The 20,267-nt window shown below is 36.3% G+C and overlaps 7 protein-coding genes across 7 annotated transcripts; 5 read left to right on the top strand and 2 right to left on the bottom strand.

Moving 5' to 3' along the window:
• The first annotated feature begins 309 nt into the window (after positions 1–309).
• LOC128856575 (cobalamin trafficking protein CblD) lies at positions 310–1,741 on the top strand. The gene is made up of 4 exons (XM_054091884.1): positions 310–840; positions 905–1,077; positions 1,135–1,299; positions 1,361–1,741. Exons 1-4 carry the CDS (start codon positions 636–638, stop codon positions 1,643–1,645), a joined length of 828 nt encoding a protein of 275 aa, XP_053947859.1. The 5' UTR covers positions 310–635; the 3' UTR covers positions 1,646–1,741.
• A 1-nt stretch (position 1,742) lies between these two features.
• LOC128856576 (COMM domain-containing protein 3) lies at positions 1,743–2,637 on the bottom strand. Its single transcript, XM_054091885.1, has 2 exons — positions 2,404–2,637; positions 1,743–2,340 (listed from the first exon to the last, which is right to left on the bottom strand). The coding sequence occupies exons 1-2, from the start codon at positions 2,525–2,527 to the stop codon at positions 1,877–1,879; spliced, it is 588 nt and encodes a 195-aa protein (XP_053947860.1). The 5' UTR covers positions 2,528–2,637; the 3' UTR covers positions 1,743–1,876.
• Positions 2,638–3,229: 592 nt separating this feature from the next.
• LOC128858266 (uncharacterized) lies at positions 3,230–5,922 on the top strand. Its single transcript, XM_054094412.1, has one exon. The coding sequence runs from the start codon at positions 3,396–3,398 to the stop codon at positions 5,529–5,531; it is 2,136 nt and encodes a 711-aa protein (XP_053950387.1). The 5' UTR covers positions 3,230–3,395; the 3' UTR covers positions 5,532–5,922.
• On the bottom strand, positions 5,893–7,771 carry LOC128858267 (protein Notchless). The gene is made up of 3 exons (XM_054094413.1): positions 6,682–7,771; positions 6,142–6,619; positions 5,893–6,017 (listed from the first exon to the last, which is right to left on the bottom strand). Exons 1-3 carry the CDS (start codon positions 7,646–7,648, stop codon positions 6,005–6,007), a joined length of 1,458 nt encoding a protein of 485 aa, XP_053950388.1. The 5' UTR covers positions 7,649–7,771; the 3' UTR covers positions 5,893–6,004.
• A 1,588-nt stretch (positions 7,772–9,359) lies between these two features.
• LOC128858270 (uncharacterized) lies at positions 9,360–10,436 on the top strand. The gene is made up of 3 exons (XM_054094415.1): positions 9,360–9,532; positions 9,586–9,884; positions 9,960–10,436. The coding sequence occupies exons 1-3, from the start codon at positions 9,469–9,471 to the stop codon at positions 10,131–10,133; spliced, it is 537 nt and encodes a 178-aa protein (XP_053950390.1). The 5' UTR covers positions 9,360–9,468; the 3' UTR covers positions 10,134–10,436.
• Positions 10,437–11,019: 583 nt separating this feature from the next.
• LOC128858268 (myb-like protein X) lies at positions 11,020–15,347 on the top strand. The gene is made up of 2 exons (XM_054094414.1): positions 11,020–11,122; positions 11,185–15,347. Exon 2 carries the CDS (start codon positions 11,244–11,246, stop codon positions 14,778–14,780), a length of 3,537 nt encoding a protein of 1,178 aa, XP_053950389.1. The 5' UTR covers positions 11,020–11,122; positions 11,185–11,243; the 3' UTR covers positions 14,781–15,347.
• Positions 15,348–17,883: 2,536 nt separating this feature from the next.
• LOC128858271 (translocator protein) lies at positions 17,884–19,157 on the top strand. The gene is made up of 3 exons (XM_054094416.1): positions 17,884–18,339; positions 18,556–18,754; positions 18,848–19,157. The coding sequence occupies exons 1-3, from the start codon at positions 18,022–18,024 to the stop codon at positions 18,856–18,858; spliced, it is 528 nt and encodes a 175-aa protein (XP_053950391.1). The 5' UTR covers positions 17,884–18,021; the 3' UTR covers positions 18,859–19,157.
• The last annotated feature ends 1,110 nt before the right edge of the window (positions 19,158–20,267 follow it).

Raw genomic sequence — 20,267 nt, forward strand, 5'->3', positions numbered from 1 at the left:
AATACTTTAATTTTTAGATTCTATAGATATGTAAAATTGAATTATTATTTGAAAAATACATAAGTACTTTTACTGCGAATGAATACTTTTGCCTTCAAATAATAATGAAATGAAAATTGAAACTTTGGAGTATGATTTGTATATATGTATATTAAAAACCTTTTAATATTTTAGTTGCGTGTATGTAATTGTCCAAAATTAAATATTCAGTTTCTGTATTCTCCAGGTATGTTATTTTATTTTACATTTGAAATTTTATATTATAAAAGGTATCTCGTTAATAAACATAACCAGCAACCCTTTCTACAGCTGATTACCAGAATTTGATTTGGCAGAAGAAAGCTCGCGAAAAAAATAAGACAAAGTACGAAATTATATTCGAAACTAAATTGTGTTTTTATCTGAAGATCTAAGTTGAATCCTTGACGTATTTTGGGGCTAATAATACAATAAAGACATAGAAGTTAATTCATATTTTGAAGATTATTGTTTAGGTTCGTCGAATATTAACAACAAACAAGTCGCTGTTCAGTGCAGAAATTCGAATATTGAAACGTCACCCTGGAGGAAGTTAAATAATACAATACGTTTTAATGCTACAAAATAGACCAAACTAAACGCTAAAATCCAGCTTAATGTCACTTTCGCTTTTGCGATGTCTTAATCGGGGAGGAGTAGGGGTATTAAATGCCAGCAATAACACTACCAAAGTATCACTACAAAAGTCATCCTCTACGCCGATCTTGGGTGTATCAAGTAAAGCCCACTATTCTCGACGCAGCGACCCGAAAAACCTTGATAGTGTTTTCAAGGTGGTGAAGTCCAAGGCGCGTGTCGAGGGTATTCATTAAAATATAGTTCGCAGATGTGATTGTAAATAACGCTAATTTCCGCATTTTTTTAGAAAACTCTGACTTTCTTGGTGGTGAATGTGGACCGAACTGGGAATTACTAGCACCTCGAGGAAACCGTTTCTATTTTCCAAATGCTGTCGGTCCAGCGTGGCAAGGGGCGTCAACAACTATAACTTTGGAGGCACCTTTGGAGTCACTTGTTAATTTCAATGGAAAGGCAATGGTGAAATAAATTTTGCGTTGGGCGAATTCCAGTAAAAACACTAAATATTAATTTCAGGATATAAAACAAAATAAAATGCTAGAATTTACCGTTGGCGAATGCCCTTCACTGATAAGGAAGTCATTGCACGAACTTTTCCCAGCTCCAGAAGTTGTATCTAGCGAGAAATTAGCTCTAATGACTTTGCGATTCTCTGGTGATAACGAACAAGGAGCTTGGAAGGTGATTTAGTATAAGAAGCCAACAAATATTAAAATGGTATTAATGCTAAATTTTTCTTTAGTTTGTTTTAGCTGCACGCGAAATTACCGCACGTCTTCGTTTGCATGGCTATTGGGCTGATTTTATGAATCCATTCAGCGGGAAACCATTTTATTCGTGGGCGAACGGTAAAAATCTCTACAAAGTTGACGATCGCTTTAGAGGGATAAATATGAAGCTCATTAAGAAGAATCACTGCACTGTAATTAGCACTGAAAATGGCGAAGCTACATTTTCTGGAGCCATTTACACTAATGCCCCATGTGACTATTTACAGATTAAATCACTTATCGACGAACAAGTCTAGCAGGGTCACACTGTCCTAATACATTGTAAATTCAAAATTGTTATTAGTTTTATTAAATGAGCGAATAAAATATTTGTTCTAATTTAAACCCTTAAAGTTGACTTTTATGTACATAGATACATATATATTTATTACACTATTGGTTTCGAATTTTTTCCACCGAGTTATAAGTACTTGTACATACCTTCTAACTCTAATTTTGGAATGCCCTAACTTTAAATAAATTTTTATTTATTCGGTAGCTACTTTTTCGCAATGGCGTTCTATTTCTTTCAACTTATTTATTAACAATTGCATTTCCTCGGTGCTGCATACAAATTCAACGGCAGTCTCGCGTTTACCGCTGGTTTCATGAAAACTTCCGAGATTTACATGAAAACTCACTTCGCCAGAGCTGCAATCTGAAGTCGATGAGCGAACATCTGCCATAATTCGCCATTGCACGTCTGTTATGTGTGGAAAATCACTACCTATATGCAACTGACGCAATGTTAACTCTTTTCTATGCTCCTCATATATTCGAACCAGTTCCTCCAATACTGTAGGCTGAATTTCGTATTTTTCCAAACTTGTTCGAAATACAGTGGGATCGCAGCCATATTTTGTGGCTACAGCTAATAATGATACAACGGCATACTCACTAAGTTTTGCTTTGTCAGCGTTTGTGGCATATATATCCGGCACAGATGGAACACCTTATGTAGAGAAGTAACATTTTATTTACGTTAATTAAAGCTTTACCTCTGGTAAATACTTACTTGCTTCAGAAGAAAGTGTATGCTTCAGCGTGTTTGCTATAAGTTTCTTGGAGATGTCCAAAGTAATTTCCGTGCCTAAGTGTTGAAGTCCCTTTATTACGGGATCAGATAACATTAGAGTCATATTTGATACAGTTTTATATATTTATGTTCTGTTTATATTATATATTTATATTTATGTATGCAGAAAACATTAGATTGTTTCTATTAACTCTGTTTACTAATTCAGATAGGAATCATACAAATGTGTTAGGTTGATCGATAATTTATAATCGATATTAATGTCGATTTCAACCAAATATGAAAGGATGCAGATATGCATATTGAACAAAGTACCCTACAAGAACTAGATGAAGAAAACTATTGCAAATTTCTTTTACTAATACATAATGCTTTCCATTTTTTTCTTTAGATATAAACTAGTGCGGAAAAGACAGTGGGCAATTATTTATAAAATGTGAAGAAAATAAAGCGACAAAATAATATATATTTTTGATCTGCCATATTTGATGAATATTTATTGGCATTACATTAAGCAATATGTTTAATTTGTCGATAAAGTCCATATATTAGAGGAAGGACAAAATCACACATATAGATACAATGTATTCAGAAATTTTTCATGTTAGCATAAGTAATGTTATGGAAATTTGCTCTAAGCATTGTTGGAATGCTGCTGGAGTGACAGTCCTTGGCCGGTTATAATTCTGGGCCGTTCCGGTAACGTAGAACCGACTGCCGCGGGTACGATGATTGTCACTGTTCTTGCAGGGTACTTACACGGTGACTTTTGTAATGTTTAATTTAGGGAATATGTTTTTAAAAGCGATCCCTGTTTGGAAGGAATATACGGGGTTTTCCCAAAATTACATATTTATATATGTGCGTCCATTTGCACATTCATCTAAACGTACATTCCTAACATGTGTTAAACTTTGCGCACTTTTTTTTAGTAGTGCGGAAATAAAGAAAGTAGTTCTGCATTTAAGAAAATGGTTTGGAGCATTGCTTCGTCGTTGTTGCGTGTATCACCTAAAAATGTGTTACTGTCTCCATTTCGTGGTTTTAAAAGTCTCATCGATGTTCATCCTGTAGTGCAGCGAACCCTTCAACAGGGTGAAGCAGTGGTGGCGTTAGAATCCACTATTATAACACATGGTATGCCGTATCCGCAGAATATAGAGACTGCGCAAGCGGTGGAACAGTTGGTATTTGAAAATGGTGCATTAGCAGCAACAATTGCAATTATCAACGGCCGGATAAAGGTGGGTCTCACGCATGAAGAAATGCGAGAATTGTCATCCAAATCTCATAATGATGTTATTAAATGTTCAAGACGCGATTTGCCTTATTTGATTGCTAATAAAAAGAGCGGTGGCACTACTGTAGCGGCTACTATGATCATTGCCCATATGATGGGTATAGAGATATTTGCTACAGGCGGGATAGGTGGAGTGCATCGTGATGGGCATATTACATTGGATATATCAGCAGATCTTTTAGAGTTAGGGCGGACACGAGTCGCAGTAGTGTCAAGTGGCATTAAATCTATTTTAGATATACCCCGTACACTTGAATATTTAGAAACACAGGGAGTATGCGTGGCGACGTATGGAGTGAAAGACAGCAGCTTTCCGGATTTTTATACACGTGATAGTGGAAGTAAGGCACCCTACAATCTAAATGGTCCAGAGGATGCAGCTAATTTAATAAAAACCTTAAAGGATTTAAATCTTAAATCAGGCGTTTTGATTGGTGTCCCCATACCAGAGCAATTTGCAGCGAATAAAAATATAATTGAAGCGGCAATCCAGGAAGCCATTCGTGAGGCGAAAGTCCAAGGAATATGTGGAAAGCAAGTAACTCCATATTTGCTGGAAGCAATAACTAAAATTACAAAGGGTAGCAGCCTCGACGCAAATATGGCTTTGATAAAAAACAACGCTACAACGGCTGCACAAATAGCGCGAGCATTGGCAAAAAAATATAAGAGTTATGTGGTTGAAGAAAATACTGCACCTGAGTCAACATCCGTACCCCTTGTCATCGGTGCGTCGGTTTTGGATCTCTCATTAACAATGCTCGACGAAATCCCAAAGGAGCTTGATGGTGCTACATATCGAGCCAGACCAATAGAGTCTGCCGGTGGCGTTGGTCGCAACATTGCTGAGGGTATCTTTAAGTTGTACGGCGCCGCGAACTTTATTTCCATCGTTGGCAACGATCAACTTGGTCGCAGCTTATTAAAAATGATTCCAGTAGAATTGCGACGTTTAGTGAGAGTGGATGAAGAGGCTGCCACTTCCCTTCTTACTTTGCTTTTTGACAAGAGTGGCGATTGCAAAATAATATTAGGCAACATGGAAATCCACGAAAATATAACCCCAGATATGATACTAAAACGAGAACAACATTTTCGAACTGCTCCAATTATTGTGATGGATAGCAATCTCTCACTGGATTCAATGGAATGTGTGTTGCAACTTGCTAAGAAACATCAGCGACCAGTGTTTTTTGAACCTACTGACATGCGGATTGCGCATAAGCCTTTTTCTCTGCCCAGATCGCTTACAAAACAAATTAAAATAATTTCTCCAAATATTTACGAATTGCGAACGATCACCGAAGCTATCACTGGGAAGCCAGTATCCTGCGCGGTTAACAATTGTGATTCTTCAAATATTATGATGGAAGAATTAAAACAACTATTGACATTAGTACAAAATTACTTCGACTGCATTGTCTTGACACTGGGACAACAAGGAGTAATGCTTAGCTTAAAGGGTGAAACAGCAACATTAGGTAGACCCTTATTCGATGCTACCACGGGTTGTTATTTGCCAATGTCAGAAAGTACCAAAAATGCCTACTCTATACGCTTTTATAACGCACCCTGTGTGAAGAACATTAAAAATGTTTCAGGGGCCGGTGACAGTTTTACAAGCGGATACATAACAGCACTATTACGAGGCTATGACATGAAAAGTTGTGTGGCGTTAGGTTTTCTGGCTGCAGAGCGGGCCTTACAATCCTGTTCAGCGGTACCTACTCAATACTTTAATGATAGTGTAGAAGAATCAACGAGATTACAGAATGTTTTAAATAATCTCAAAGAGATCAACTTGTGAGTCTTTATTGTCTATACAGGCGATGGAATACTCTGGCGTTATAAGGATTGCCATCCCATCTGAATAAAAATTTGCTACACAGAACAAAAAACTTAGCAGTTAAAAAAAAGAATCACCTAATACTTTTCAGCTTTATAGTACAATAAATTGCTTAACAATGGACCCAAATATCGGCCGCAGTCCGACCGATATAATATACCACGGTATATAATAACTACTTCAACACAACTTATACTACAAATAAAATAATTATTAAAAACATTTTGGATATCTATAGAGGCATGCATTTCATAGATTTAGTGCCTTGAATTTCTTCTTAAGTACCCACAATATTTAAATATATATGTATATACATACAATATTGATTATATATTTGACAATTTTGTCGTTTGATTTATTTAAACGTGCGAATAAACATGTAGTATAAATAATTATAAACGTTTTTTGCTTTATTTGTCTCATCCTTCTCTGTTCTAATAAGCCCACCTGTAAAAAAAATTTAATAAATAAATATTATAATATATTAAAAAATAAATTGTATATAGAAAATGTTGCCGTATGTCCTTAAAAACTTTTCTTTATTTTACTATTACGAAGAAATTACACTTACAATTTCACTACTTTGTCCTTGCCGCCAGATGCCACTCGCGTCCCATCAGGCGCCCAATCCACAGCGAAAACCTCATCTGCGTGACCGGGCAATTCCTGCGCTAATTTCTTCGTTTGAATGCTCCATACCTTTAATGTTGAATCTTTACTACCACTGACTAACAACCGCGAATCTGCAGACCACGCTAATGTATAGGCAGCTTGAACGTGTCCTCTGAATGTTGTTATAAATTGACCATCTTGGGCGCGCCATAAACGTATAGATTTGTCGAAAGAGGCAGATGCAATAAGCTTAACATCAGGTGAGTACTTTACATCATTGACAACATTTTGATGACCTGTCATGCGTTGTATACATTTATTTTGATTGGAATGCCACAGGTACAGCGTAAAGTCATCTGAACATGATACCAGAGATTCAACACCATCAGGACACACCTTTTTATATCTTTGCAAAGCCATTTCTTTTAGTTCGTCCTCTAAAATTATATTTAATATTTGAATATAGGTATGCATACGGTAGTTTTACACCTTTACTCACTTTGAATTTCTGCATATTTTTTCTGACGATCAGTTACTGGATGGTAGGGACCTGTTCGCAATACATAATCTGTATTAAGTGCTATGCTATTCACCCAGTGTGCATGCCCAGAGAATGTTCGACAAAGTACACCATCATCTGCGCGCCACATCTTTACTGTACGATCTTTAGATGAAGTGTAAATAAGTCCAGAACCACCCCATCGTACAGCTGTTACCGAACTGGAATGTCCTGATATATTTAGTACACACTGTCCTAAAATAGTGTCCCAAATACGGCAATCTCCATCGGTACCCGCACTGGCTAGTCTGCGACAGTCGGGATTCTGATGATAAGGTTCCCAACTTAAGCAGTTTACCCATTTCTTATGACCGGTCAATGTGCGACCAACTTGCTTTCCATTTTTAGGATCCCACAATATAATATTGCCTGCTTTACAAGCACTTGCCAATTTTTTGCCATCAGGTGACCATGCAACACACATCACCCATTGTTTGTGCCCCGTGCATGTGTAATGTGGTGTCTCTGTGGTTAGATCCCATAAGCGAACTGTGGTATCACCGGAACCACTAGCTAAATGCTCTCCATCTGGACTAAAGCTAATGGATATTACTGCTTCTGCATGACCAGGCATAGAACTTGTACATCGTGTGACAGGTCGTACTTTGAACACAGCCTGAGGCTGATAAACAATTTTGATGACATTTTCGGTGTCAATTGTATTCAAATCCAATGTGTTGTTAAGTGTTTTCTTGATTTCTTCATCGTCCACAAAGAATAGATACGGCGTATGTTCTTCGTTCTTTAGCAATGCATTACAAATGAGACCTAGCTGCTCTACAGTTACGGAGACCGGTAAATCAATGGGTGGCCCAGCTTCCTCACCACTGTCTGACACCAGTCGTGCCTGAACTGTTCGTCCATCATCCAGCTGCTCCTCAGCATCTAATTTCTGGCGTTTGGACATGTTTTCATATGGAGCCAAACAAAACCAAGAATGAAACAAAACTGTGTTTTATAAATGGAGCGATTGTCAACAACAAAAGTCAACACGTGCAATTCAGTTATAGGGTGGCCCGTGTACTAGTTTTTTAAATATATGCTATTTTGACAGTGACAGCTCTTGCCCGTTAGAAATCTTGACAGAAAGTGAGTATCATATATCCGCGGATCAAAATGGATCGATTTACGCTTGAACAACGTTGGAAAGTGTTACAAACTTATTTCCAAATCCCAGAAAATGCGTTAATTGAAAAGAAGTCCAAGTTATATTTTCTGACTATGCACATTTACATCTCGGCGGGTATGTTAATAGACATACCTCTCGTATCTAGGCATCGGGAAACCCGCAAGCTGTGGTTGAGCAGCCAATGCGTTCTAAAAGATTGACAGGTTTGTGCGGATTTGGGAGGGGTGGCGTTATTGGCAAAATTTTCTTTGAAAATGGTGCTGGAAACGCCTTTTCGGTCAACGAAGGACGTTACAAAGGCGAGGTAAACGCTTTTTTGTTGCCAGAAATTGAAGACATGGACTTTGATGTCAGTCGGATGGCGCGCCATGCCGCAATCGCGTACCAAGCTCGGAAATCGTTTTAAGAGACGTCTCGGAATAAAAACTAAAATTTAGAATATAAAGTAAGTGGAATAATATATATAAATTCATCACAAAATAACAACATTCAAGTTAAAAACTTTATTAATTCTATTAGTACTCCAGTTGAAGAATTCTTTTTTTAACATAAATATAAAAAGATATAATTTTATAAGTTTTAGTTTTCTGTTTCTGTATGGGATAGCTTTTTATATTGCAGTCCAATTTCCTTCTATTGTATTTGTGTAAACACCTGTAGCTCTATTTTTTAACTCTCTTGAATAGTTTACGGTAAAATGTAAATATCCAACTTGATCAAGGCCAAAGTATGTCTTCCATATATCGGTTTAAAATATAAAGTTTTCGTATGTTAATCTGTATATAAATTCATTGCATGCTACCTATAAGACACTCGTAATATATGCGCAAAATCGTCTCGAGTTGCTGCTCCACCCGAACGAAAAAGTCGTCGAGCGCAAAGGGTTAATATGGCTCACTCTGTATAAATGAGTGTTGCATTGAATATATATTTATGTTTTTTAAGGGTACGTTAGGTAAACTAGATTTAGAAACACATTTGAAATATTTTTAGCAAAAAGTAAGCGATTTCGGCCTAATGTTAATACTTGGAAAGTGGAAAATAAATTTACTGCTGAAAGTATTGAAGGCATATTTATTTGGTAGATGTTTTCCACTCACTGATTCACATATGTATTCACGATCTTTCAACCATATTTAGTGTCATTCACTAGAAAAGTTATATAGTGGAAACTTTTTACAGTTATGAGAAAAAAATTACTTTTCTTGTGTGCCAATTCTTAACTTTTTAATGGTAGGAGTTTGTAATAGCGAGATCAGCAATTAAAACATTCAATAATTATATAGGAAATATTTGCCTTTGTTGATTTTAATTCTACCGGCACCGAAAACTATCATTTGTTAAACGTTGTAATAATAATATTACAACAAAAACACATTAAAACCGTCAGCTGAGTGCACTTACACATAACATAAATTGTTGTATACCATGAAATACCTACAAAACAATGCCGCACATAGGACACTAAGTTAACATACCTTGTGCTGACAGTGGATTTTCTCCATTCACTGAACGCACTTCATATTTGATTTGTTAAATATTTAAGCAAAACTAGTGAATAACTTGTTTTTAATTGTATTTATCATTAAAAAGGCGTAATGGATAAAAGCGAGTACCAGATACAACATTTTACCTTTTCTGTGGAGCAGTTTTCACTTGAGAGTAAGTATGCATATTAGTTTTGCTATAATATAATAAAATAATAATATATACAGGGCGGCATTATTTGAATAAAATATTGGCCCTCACTCTGCAATCAATATTAGAGAAGTTATCCATGGGCAATAGCGAGACAAAAGAGTTGTTATTGCAACAGAAAGAAAATGTAAAGCACAAAATGTTGGGCGCTATGGAGAAACATTTGTCAGCTATTGAGGAGATGGATCACAAGAATTTTTCCATACCAGATTATGTCTTATTATCGACGGATTACGGTCACACTAAGCAATACACTGAAGCAGACGAGAAAGAAATTGATAAAAAGATTGCGGATATGAAACAACAGTTTTTAGAGGTAAATCAAATATAGAATTTGTTTGAAAATATAATATGTACATGTATTTGCATAGTCACACATTTCTGTGTTTAGAATTCTATAATGATAGCGTCCCTACAAATGGAAAATGAAAAATATAAAGAAATAAGTAATGAAGTGGAAAATGAAGAGAAATTCTTGGAACAAACTCAAACGGTTTTACAAACTATGGAATCACAATGGGAAAAGGTCAAGCATTTAATCAAAGAAACCAAAAATTTGGAATAAAAGTCAAGGTACGGAATATCAGAGAATTCACCACTTGAAAGCTCGAATTTAATTTCAAAAGGGTATTTATTTTTTTAGTTATAATACATATGTTAGTGAAAAATTAAGTTAATTACTAATTTTTGATATCCAATAACTTAACATAAAAATATCTTTTTTTGAGAAGGTTTACTTTTAAACCATTTTAATTAAAAACAATAGAAAGTTTGCTTGTAGAATTTTGGAAAACTTATTCAAAAACTTGTTATAAAGAGTATGCTGCTTAATAATTTTGATAAAAAATAAATTATTATTTTTAAAATATTGCATATGCATTATAATATTTTGGCCTTAAACTTTATTTATTTTCTATCCGAACACCTTGTTTGCAGCATTTTGTGTTCGCCCTCTTCGCCAAGATTAAAAAAGAAAGTCTACAACACTCTGAAATGTAAAAGTCTCACCAAATTAAATTTTAAACACATTTTACTCAAAATGTCTACTTTCTCTGTAACCACAGCAACTGCCACTAAAGTGGGGGGTTTTTTTTTTGCTCAATTCTACCCACTCTATCGTATGTTGCGGTGCACTCTTGCCGGCTGCTCATGCAGTTTCAAGGCATTTATAATACACAACATGCTATGTATGTAGTTACTACCTTTAAGATTCGCTGATGCGCTCCGTTCCTTGTCGGTTTATTTTTATTTTTAAACGGACGACGACTCTATATATGTATGTCTGCAATGTGATGTGTGGCATTTTCGTATTTTGTTTTTTTTTTTTCACTATTTGCAAAGAAATTGCGATATTAATATACCTGCTACTCTGGTGCGTTTATTGTTGCTGTCACTGTATTGCTCGGCTGCTATGTTGCATTGTGTGCGACGAAATTCGAAATATCCGACCATTTGCATGCTTGGGCCTTGAGTTTTGCTGAACAGTCGTCGATACCACAGTCATCGTTGCAGCCACGAGTTTTACAGCAGCAGGAGAATATTTTTGATGTGAAGGTATGAACAATTGAACCATTTTTAGTTTTTATGTAATTCTTATACAAATTTGATATTTTCAGTTTCCTTTCCAATATTAAAGAGAATTAGTTGAACAAAGCGTAATTTTCATCAATTAAATATGAATGCTGAGAAATTAAAGCGTCTGCAAACGCAGGTGCGCATAGGCGGTAAGGGCACGGCACGTCGTAAAAAAAAGGTTATGCATCAGACAGCCACAACGGATGATAAAAAGTTGCAGAGTTCCTTAAAGAAGTTATCGGTTAGCACTATACCGGGCATTGAGGAGGTTAACATAATCAAAGACGATCTAACCGTAATACATTTCAATAATCCAAAAGCGCAGGCATCTCTCTCTGCTAATACTTTTGCTGTTACCGGGCATGGAGAGACAAAGAAAATTGTGGAAATGCTGCCGGAGATACTGCCACAGTTGGGTCAAGAGACGGTGGTGCAGCTGCGCATGTTCGCTAATTCAATGTCTGGTGCAAAGAAGGCGGGAAGTGCTGCAAGCGTTGGTGATGCGAGCGTGGGCACAAATATGCTGTATAGTGTTGTAGAGGAAGACGATGTGCCGATGTTGGTGAGCGATTTCGATGAGGTGGCCAAAGTAGAGGCTGAGAAAACGGCAGTAGCAAAAGCAGCTATCGTTGAACAACCGTCAAGTGAATATGAAAAAGACGAAAATATTCTTCAAAACAATGCTGACATCAAAGAAGAATCGGTTGAAGTATTGCCAACATTATCGGAGGAACTAGTTAAGAGTGAAATAATCGATGAAACTGTAAAAAAAATAGGTGATTCTCAACTGTCAGAAAATTTGAATTTGAATATACGACTAAACGAAGAGCCTGGACAAAAGAGCTTAAACATTAAAGCAGTTAATAATGAAAATGAAAGTAGGAAACAACAAGCACATATTAAGCAACAAAACAAAAATAAAAGTGAAAAGGAAAATTTGACAAATTTGAAAACTGAAAAGAAAACTCAGCAAAAGCAGGAAGCCTCAAAGCAAAAGCCTAAACCTGAAGATAAACCACACAAAAGCTTAAAAGAAAATAAGAAACCTGATGAGACCAAGTTAAGTAGCGTTAATTTAAAAAAAGAGGAAAAGAGAGAAGATGATAAAACGGAAAAGGAAGTCCAAGAAATAGTTATTAAAAATGTTGACATAGATGGCAAATCAGATAAACTTCCGCAGCAACAAGAAAAGCCAGTTCAAAAAAAGCAACAGCAAAAGCAAGCGAAATCGGGGCAAGCCGCCGACAAGCAACAGGATAAGGAAAAACAGCAGAAACCACAAACTGGGCAAAAGCATGAATTGAGCCAGCAAGAGAAGCAAACGGATATAAAAGAAACCAAAGAAAAGCTGCAGCAGTTGGAAAAATTGGAAGCAAAAGTGCAACAAACGGGTCCAGACGCAAAAGAACAAGAGAGTCAGCAGCTGAAGGTACAAAATACGCCGACCCAGAAACAGCTGCAGAATGATCAGCAGCAGATACAAAAGCCAAAATCGGATCAGCAGCTACAACAGAAAAGCGATCAGCAAACTAAACAAAAAAATAAATCAGGGCAGCAAAAAAAGCAAAATCAAGATATGCAGCCGAAGCCGGACGTCGAACAGCGAGTGAAAAGTACGGAACAGCAAGCCTTAAAGCAACCGTCTGCCAAACAACAAGAGAAACAACTAAATTCTCAATTGAAAGCCACCGAAGGAAATTCGGTAGGCAAGAAGATAGATCTAAAAAAATCTAGTCCTGAAAAACAATCAACAGAAACTCCCATAAATCAAAGAAAGTGGGATGACTTGGCAGAGGCAGAGGTTAAGGGCTTACAAGAGACCAATAAAATAACGGTAGTACAGCAAAATGTCATAGCTAAGGACACAGACCAAAAACAAAATATTCAATCACCTCCAGGAGAAGAGCGACAGGATGTCGCAAAAGCTGTAGAAAAATTAGATGAGCAAGATGTAAACACAAATAACGATAATATTGCGGGTGTAACCACCAAAAGGCAAGCGGAAACTGAAATATGCATTGCAGATGTATCTATTAAAGCTGTTGCTCTACAATCATTAGAGTCTACAGAGAAAATGTTAGGGATAGTAAATGAAATGACAAAAGAACTAACGGTTGAACACTTAAAAGATCCAACTTATAAAGACGAGAAGGAAGTAATTTCTAATTTTGAACTTCCGGTGGAACAGCAGATGGAGGCAAGAGCGCCGACAGAATCCGTGAAAAGCATTCAAGTTCCACAACAGCTTAGCGCGTCAACTGAGGAGCAACTGCCGCCTAACACTTTAAATACGGTTGTTATTAATGCAGCTGAAACGTCTGTCGAACAAATTCAAGATAAAATATTGGAAGAGGAAACTAAAGTAAAAGTTGTTGAAAATCTCGTTGGCGCAGTAGAAGATCTCCCTAGCAAAGGAGAATTAGAAACAATTCCGGATGATAAAAAATTGGCAGACGAAAAAAATACTACTGTGACTTCATCGTACGTGGAGCCGGCTGACGAGGAGGCAAAAGAAACTAAAGATAAAATCTCTACATCAGATCAACTTGGTGAAAAATCAACTCTGGCTCCGATACTGCAGTTACAACCTACACCTCCATCCACGCTACAAGAAACAATTGAGGAACTATTAGATAAACAACCTTCTATTGCAGAAATTATGCCGTCAGAAGCTCCACTAGTACCGTCAACGTTGCAGACGCGTGCGGAAAATTCGCTAAGTGATGAAGCAAAACCAAACAATGAAGGTACCATTGCAGCAGATTCACCAAATAAACAACTAACTATGGCCGAAATACTGCAGTCACAAATAACACTAAACGAAGTGGTACCGCTCTCAAAACCCACATTAACTGATCAATTGAAAGATATTCAACCTCAACCTGTGGAGTCAATTAATGAAGTAGATAAAAAGGTCTTGACATCAGATTCAACAGTTCTCGCATCCGAATCAAAAGTGACTACGCCAGTACTAGTAACACCTTTGGCGGAAAATAAAGATTTGAAACAGGAAACTTTAGAAGAAAAATCCGCTCCAACTAAGACAATAAGTCCCAAGCAAAAGGCATCTCCTCCAAAGCAGTCTTCAACTGCTAAAGCTTCTCAAGACACTACAAAACAGCAGATGAAGGCATTGCCTGCGAGCGAGGCATCGAAAGTATCGACACCAGGTGATGCCAAACTGAAATTAGCAACGAAGCTGCAGCCGGGACAACAGCAACAAATACCAAAAGGAAAATCAAAGACAGTGGTTAATAAGTCAGCACCAACGACCCCAACTAGTCCCTCGAAGATATCACCCGAAAAATTGGTACAAAAGTCAACAACTTCAAATACAAAGCCTGGCGTCGACACCGCAGCAAAAAAGACAAACTCACCACAAAAGCAACATCAAGTAGATGCAACAGCAAAAGCTAAGCAGACACAAGGGGCTGGTGGAAAAACGGTACGCCAGGGTGGTGGAAGCAATGCTTTGGTGGCAACTGGAGGTTCTAAGAAGGCAAACACGCCCCCAGCCATAAATAAAACCACTGTAAATACTGATGGAAAGCAAGAAGAAGCAGTTGCATCGTCTCCATCTTCACCACCAGCAACTGAAACCACTGCTATTTCAAACCAACCAACCCCACCTAATTAATTCAAGTTTTTGCTCGGCATTGCCTTTAAATGGAGTTTATATATATTGCAATCTACTGCATTATTCTTGCTCTATCACTACAACACACACATTATTACTTAACTAATAATTCAACTTGCTATTGCATTTGCACTTTGTTAATTTTTATTTATTTATTATATTTTTCTTCGACCGCCGCGTAACTTATTCTTAAAAATTTTTCAAATATATTTTTACTAACCTGCCCACATCGATGGTGCAACATCATACATACACATACAAACATAACTATGCATAACTTATTTTTCACTACTAACAGCGTTTTAAAGTCATCGTTTTGAAAAAAAAATTTAATAAAATAAAAATGTTTCAGTGTATATGCAATGCAATAAACCATAAGAATTACAACAAAAATACATTTACTTTGATGACATCACTTCGTCTAGTCTAAAATAATTGGTAATTGAACTTTGTGTTATTCCATGCACACACATGTTTGTATGCTTTGTAAGCATTGTGGTAAATTCGAAAAATTAAATTGAAATTTGTAATTATTGTAAAAAATAAAATTATATTACTGAAACCAAATGTGATGTTATTATTTTCTACTCGCGGGGATGCTTTATAAAATCAATGTACATATTTAGAAATACATACATACATATGTTTGGATTAAGCGAAGCATGGTCTAAAAATCTGCGTAGACTATGTGCCGCAGTCGAAAGGGTTAGTGCGTGACTACCATTCGGAATTCGGAGTACGTTGGTTCGAATCTCCATGAAACACCAAAGTAAAGAAAAAGTGTTTTCTAATAGCGGTCGCCCCTCGGCAGGCAATGACAAGCCTCCGTGTGTATTTCTGCCATGAAAAAGCTCCTCATAAAAAATATCTGAGTCGGCTTAAAACTGTAGGTCCCCCCATTTGTGGAACAACATCAAGACGCACACCACAAATAGGAGGAAGAGCTCGGTCAAACACCCAAAAATGAGTGTAAGCGCCAATTCTTCTTCTTCTTAATTGGCGCAATAACCGCTTACCCGATTTTGGCCAAGTTTGACAAATGAGTAAACGCCAATTATATATACATACACATGCATATATATGTGCCATATTATCTCTATACTATAAAGTTGAATGTCTGTACGTTGTCCGCGCATCACTACGAAACGACAACACCAAATGACGTACAAATTTTTATACATTCATATTTTCACAAAATGAAGGTTATAGGCATGTTTTTATGATGGAACTCCCCACAGCCCTCAGGCCGCGTCACCACTCTCATTCGTCACTAATAATCGAATATTTGCTTAAATTTAATCTAATAAATCTTAGTTTTTCCTATTTCCCACTATTTATAGCACACTCTAGACTTCATAATCCGCATAAGCTGTTCAACTATGACCCAAATGCAAAGTTCAAAAACGGTTTGAGATAGAAAATTAATAAAAATAATTTTGCTTGATACTTTTATGATTGGTTGTTTTGACTTTATTCAACGAGGCATAGCAACGGATGCCGGGTATTGTAATATTATGGTTATTAATAAAAAACTATTTTCTATGAAATTATTGTTTGTAATTCTTTTATATAGGTACATATCCTAAATTCCTCAAAACTCCTACGCGAGCGGGGCCGCGGGTTAAAGCTAGTTATTAATAAATAAGTATTCAGTATTCATATGTGAACATTTATACAAAAAATCCACGATGACTCCGATTTTCCCTCGGTGGTGCACAGGAATTATTACATGTCATACTCAGATATTCGGGATGAACATTATTGGTTCACTGGCATCAGATCTATTATGTGTTACAACTTCATACGTCATATCTTAAAAATATATGGACTCTTTTGTCGTCTTTGTCATCTAATCGAAGAAACGTGCTGTTTCAATGGTGTCGAATCAAAGGTTTTTTTGAGGAGGCAAGTGAAGAGTTGGTTAGTGTCATGCGAGGGAATACATATGTTAAGTATGTCCTTTAACCTGCTGCCATTTTCGAAAGATATTTGAGCCAGTGCAATGCGGATCTCATAAGGACGCATATAAATACTGGTCAATCTGTTACGGTATACCCAATTGTCGGGCGAATGTTGCGAAAAGTCAATTGTTGTTGTAATAAACAGTTCTTGATCGAGTGGTAATCCACGTATTGTGGTACTACAATATAATCTCAACGGTCGTGTGAACGTGTGTTATAATTGTTGTTGTACCACTCAATTCTACGTACATATTGGAATTATTCGGGAGTTTTGCAAGCTAGAACTGCCATATCAGCGATCTATTCAGCTGCCTACTCTGTATCTTTTCTAACTGGTTTTTGTATGCGAAAGATTCTGATCCGGTAGATGCAAATATTCTAAAACTTTGTGAAACCGTGAGTCTGATATAAGTTTTTAGTATTTTTTTATTTGTGTGCATACGTACTTTTAGTATAGGAAAAATATCATTTAAAAAATTGGCTAAAAGTTAATGTCATTATATTAAATTAGATTAATAGAAATCGAAATATGTACATATATATATAAATGGAAAAGAAATTCACTGCTACTATTTGCATACAAGCAAAATTTGTAGGTCAGTGTACTTCATATTAGAGGTAAAGTAGAATTGCAAAGTAGAAAAATATTTTATGCATTTATTTTCCGTTACTCTCGTTCTGAGATCACCTCCAAGTGTTCTCAACAAAATCTGGTACTAACAGTATCGAATGCGGCAGTAGTGGAAGAATAAATATAAAACACAAAGAATCGCATAAAAAGCAAGAAACAACCATTTGCAAATGTTTATTTTTCGATACATGTATATACATATGTATGTACACAAATCTAATAATAATAATGCTTAGTATCAGCCGGCAAAATTCTAAAAACACAGAGTCAAGGAAGAGACAGTACATGATAACTTCATTACAGTAAAAAAAGTAAAGGCGCTCCCGATGTCAATGTGCATATCGATTCACATTCTCGCAGAGTGCTCTTTCGCGTATATAAATATGTATGCATGAACGTACTGTGTGTATATTTATCTATTCCCAACTAAACTAGTAAGCTCAGTAAGAGCGTAAAGCGTGATTTCGCACATGGCTATTAGAATGGGTAGTGACAGAGGTACCTCAAAAGCAACCCACCGAGTCAAGTAACTGACAGCTGATAGTTCAGTACATTTCGGTAAGTCTAGCGAGAAGTAGCTGTAGTGGTACGCGACAAAAATTACATCAGAAGAAAAAAATTACAGAAGGGAAATTTAAGTTTAAAAAAAATGAGTGATGCGCTGAAAATTGTTGGCGCCGTTGTGCTGCCAAATGTGGGTGGTTTCATTAATGGTATCATAACACGCAAAAATATACAGACTTGGTACAAGAACCTGAATTTTCCATCTTATCGTCCGCCAAATTGGATCTTTGGTCCAGTGTGGACTTCGCTCTACTCAGGCATGGGCTATGCTTCTTACTTGGTGTGGCGTGATGGCGGAGGATTTAGCGGTGAGGCGCACTTACCGCTTATTGCGTACGGTACGCAATTAGCACTCAATTGGGCCTGGACACCGATTTTCTTTGGACAACGTAATATAAAAGGCGTAAGTTGCGCAACAATACAACAATGCAAAAAAGCAGTAACCATAAGCAAGCTGTGCTTTTAAATATGTGTTCATATGTATATATGTACATATGTGTGCATTTATCAATCTGTGATTATACGACTGTAGGCTTCTCGCTGATGGTTACTAATTATTTGTGTGCATTTTTTTTAAATATATTTAATAAATTTTTTATATTATCGAATATATTTTTAGGGTCTCATCGATATTATTGCGTTAACTGCAACTTCCACAGCTTGCGGCATTCTTTTCTTTAAGGTGAATAAAGTGGCTGGCCTATTGTTCATTCCGTATGTAGCTTGGTTGAGCTTCGCAACAGTACTCAATCATGCAATGTATAAATTGAATCCTGATAGTAAAGCTGTGTCTGCTGCTGGCGGTGAGGAGAAGAAGGGTCAGTAAAGTAATACCAACAGACTGGATTACCGCATTTTATTGCATGTGCAAGTATTAAATACATTTTTAAACCGAATTAGTACATTCATAGAAAACGTATGATGTCACTTTGGTGTTGTGCTCCTTTTACCGCTACAGTCACTGCTGTTCAATTACTGCGTTGCACCTATTGCAACAATTTCAACAACAACAAGCAAAATACAAAAAGCTATACACACTAAAATATTAAATCTAAAATGTTAACGTACTTGTAGCCCATAACTATCCTACCATAAAATAAAAATATTTGCTTATACTTTTATATACATACAAACAAATAGTATTTACATATGTACATTTATGCACACAAGTTGCCTGAAAATATTAAAATGATGTCGGTAGTTGCAGATAATGTGGACCAACTTGCAAAAGCGAAGAAAATAATGTTAAATAGATGTGAAGTAGATGTTAAAGCTCAAAACTGCAATATTTTTTTGCGAAAATTATTCAACAATAAATCTTTAATAAAAATAAGAAAATTTTGTGATTTCATTAAAATTTGGTCATTATTTCCTGAAAAATAAAACAAACCTCTTTAAGTAAATATATAATTTTTTATGAATGTCATAATGCTCTTTTCTTATTAAGGCAGACAACAAGTCGAATTCATGCAAAGTTTTGGTAATAATTTTGAAATTTTTACATTTGAACCAACAAATTGAAAAAAAAACAAAATACGTACATGTAAATATTGTTGTTGTTTTGGTGACTTCACCTTGTATAGATTCGCCTTAGGAGCCATCGTATTTTGTTCAGTCATAAAATTCTGACCTAATCTTTGCATATGATTTAAATCTGTGGAAAGTTTTTACAAATTTGTGCCGATTCATTAGTTCATTTGATAAACAAAATTACACCTTAATTATCCGTTATCAGTTGATAACATTAAATAGGAATTTTTAACGTGTAGGTGGTATATGCAAACCGCGCCTGGTATGAAAGTGTTACATAATCATATCTGGCTAGCTTTAATAGTTAGATGCATATATGTTCATAATCATATGTATGTATTTGTATGCACATAAGTGATTACACATACGAGGTATGGCTATTAAATAACGAGACTGACGCTACTATAGGAGAAGTTGGCATACGCCTAACGCCAGCAACCGTAATCTGTTCAGCGCGTAGGCTTCCCTTTCGAATCTAGTACCTCTGGCTTCCATACAAAAAATTCATGTTTTCTTCTTTAATTCGTTAGAACAATGTCAGTTGTAATATAACAGAGCAAGATAATGTGCCGACTTGTTAACACTTCTATATGTTTAGGTACGGAAAATGCACTGCTATTGGAAATATTTTTTGTTAACCTTAAATTCGGCTACGAAAGTCAGGCATGCCGTATTTAATGCATATGTATGTAGCGACCGTCGTAGCAGCGTGACTACCACTCGGAGGCGGACAGGTTCGAATCGACGGCCACGAAACACCAATTAATAGAAATTTTTTTTTCTAATGCCGGTCGCTCCTCG

Source organism: Anastrepha ludens, chromosome 3, assembly GCF_028408465.1.
Source record: "Anastrepha ludens isolate Willacy chromosome 3, idAnaLude1.1, whole genome shotgun sequence".
NCBI classification, from domain to species: Eukaryota; Metazoa; Arthropoda; class Insecta; order Diptera; family Tephritidae; genus Anastrepha; species Anastrepha ludens.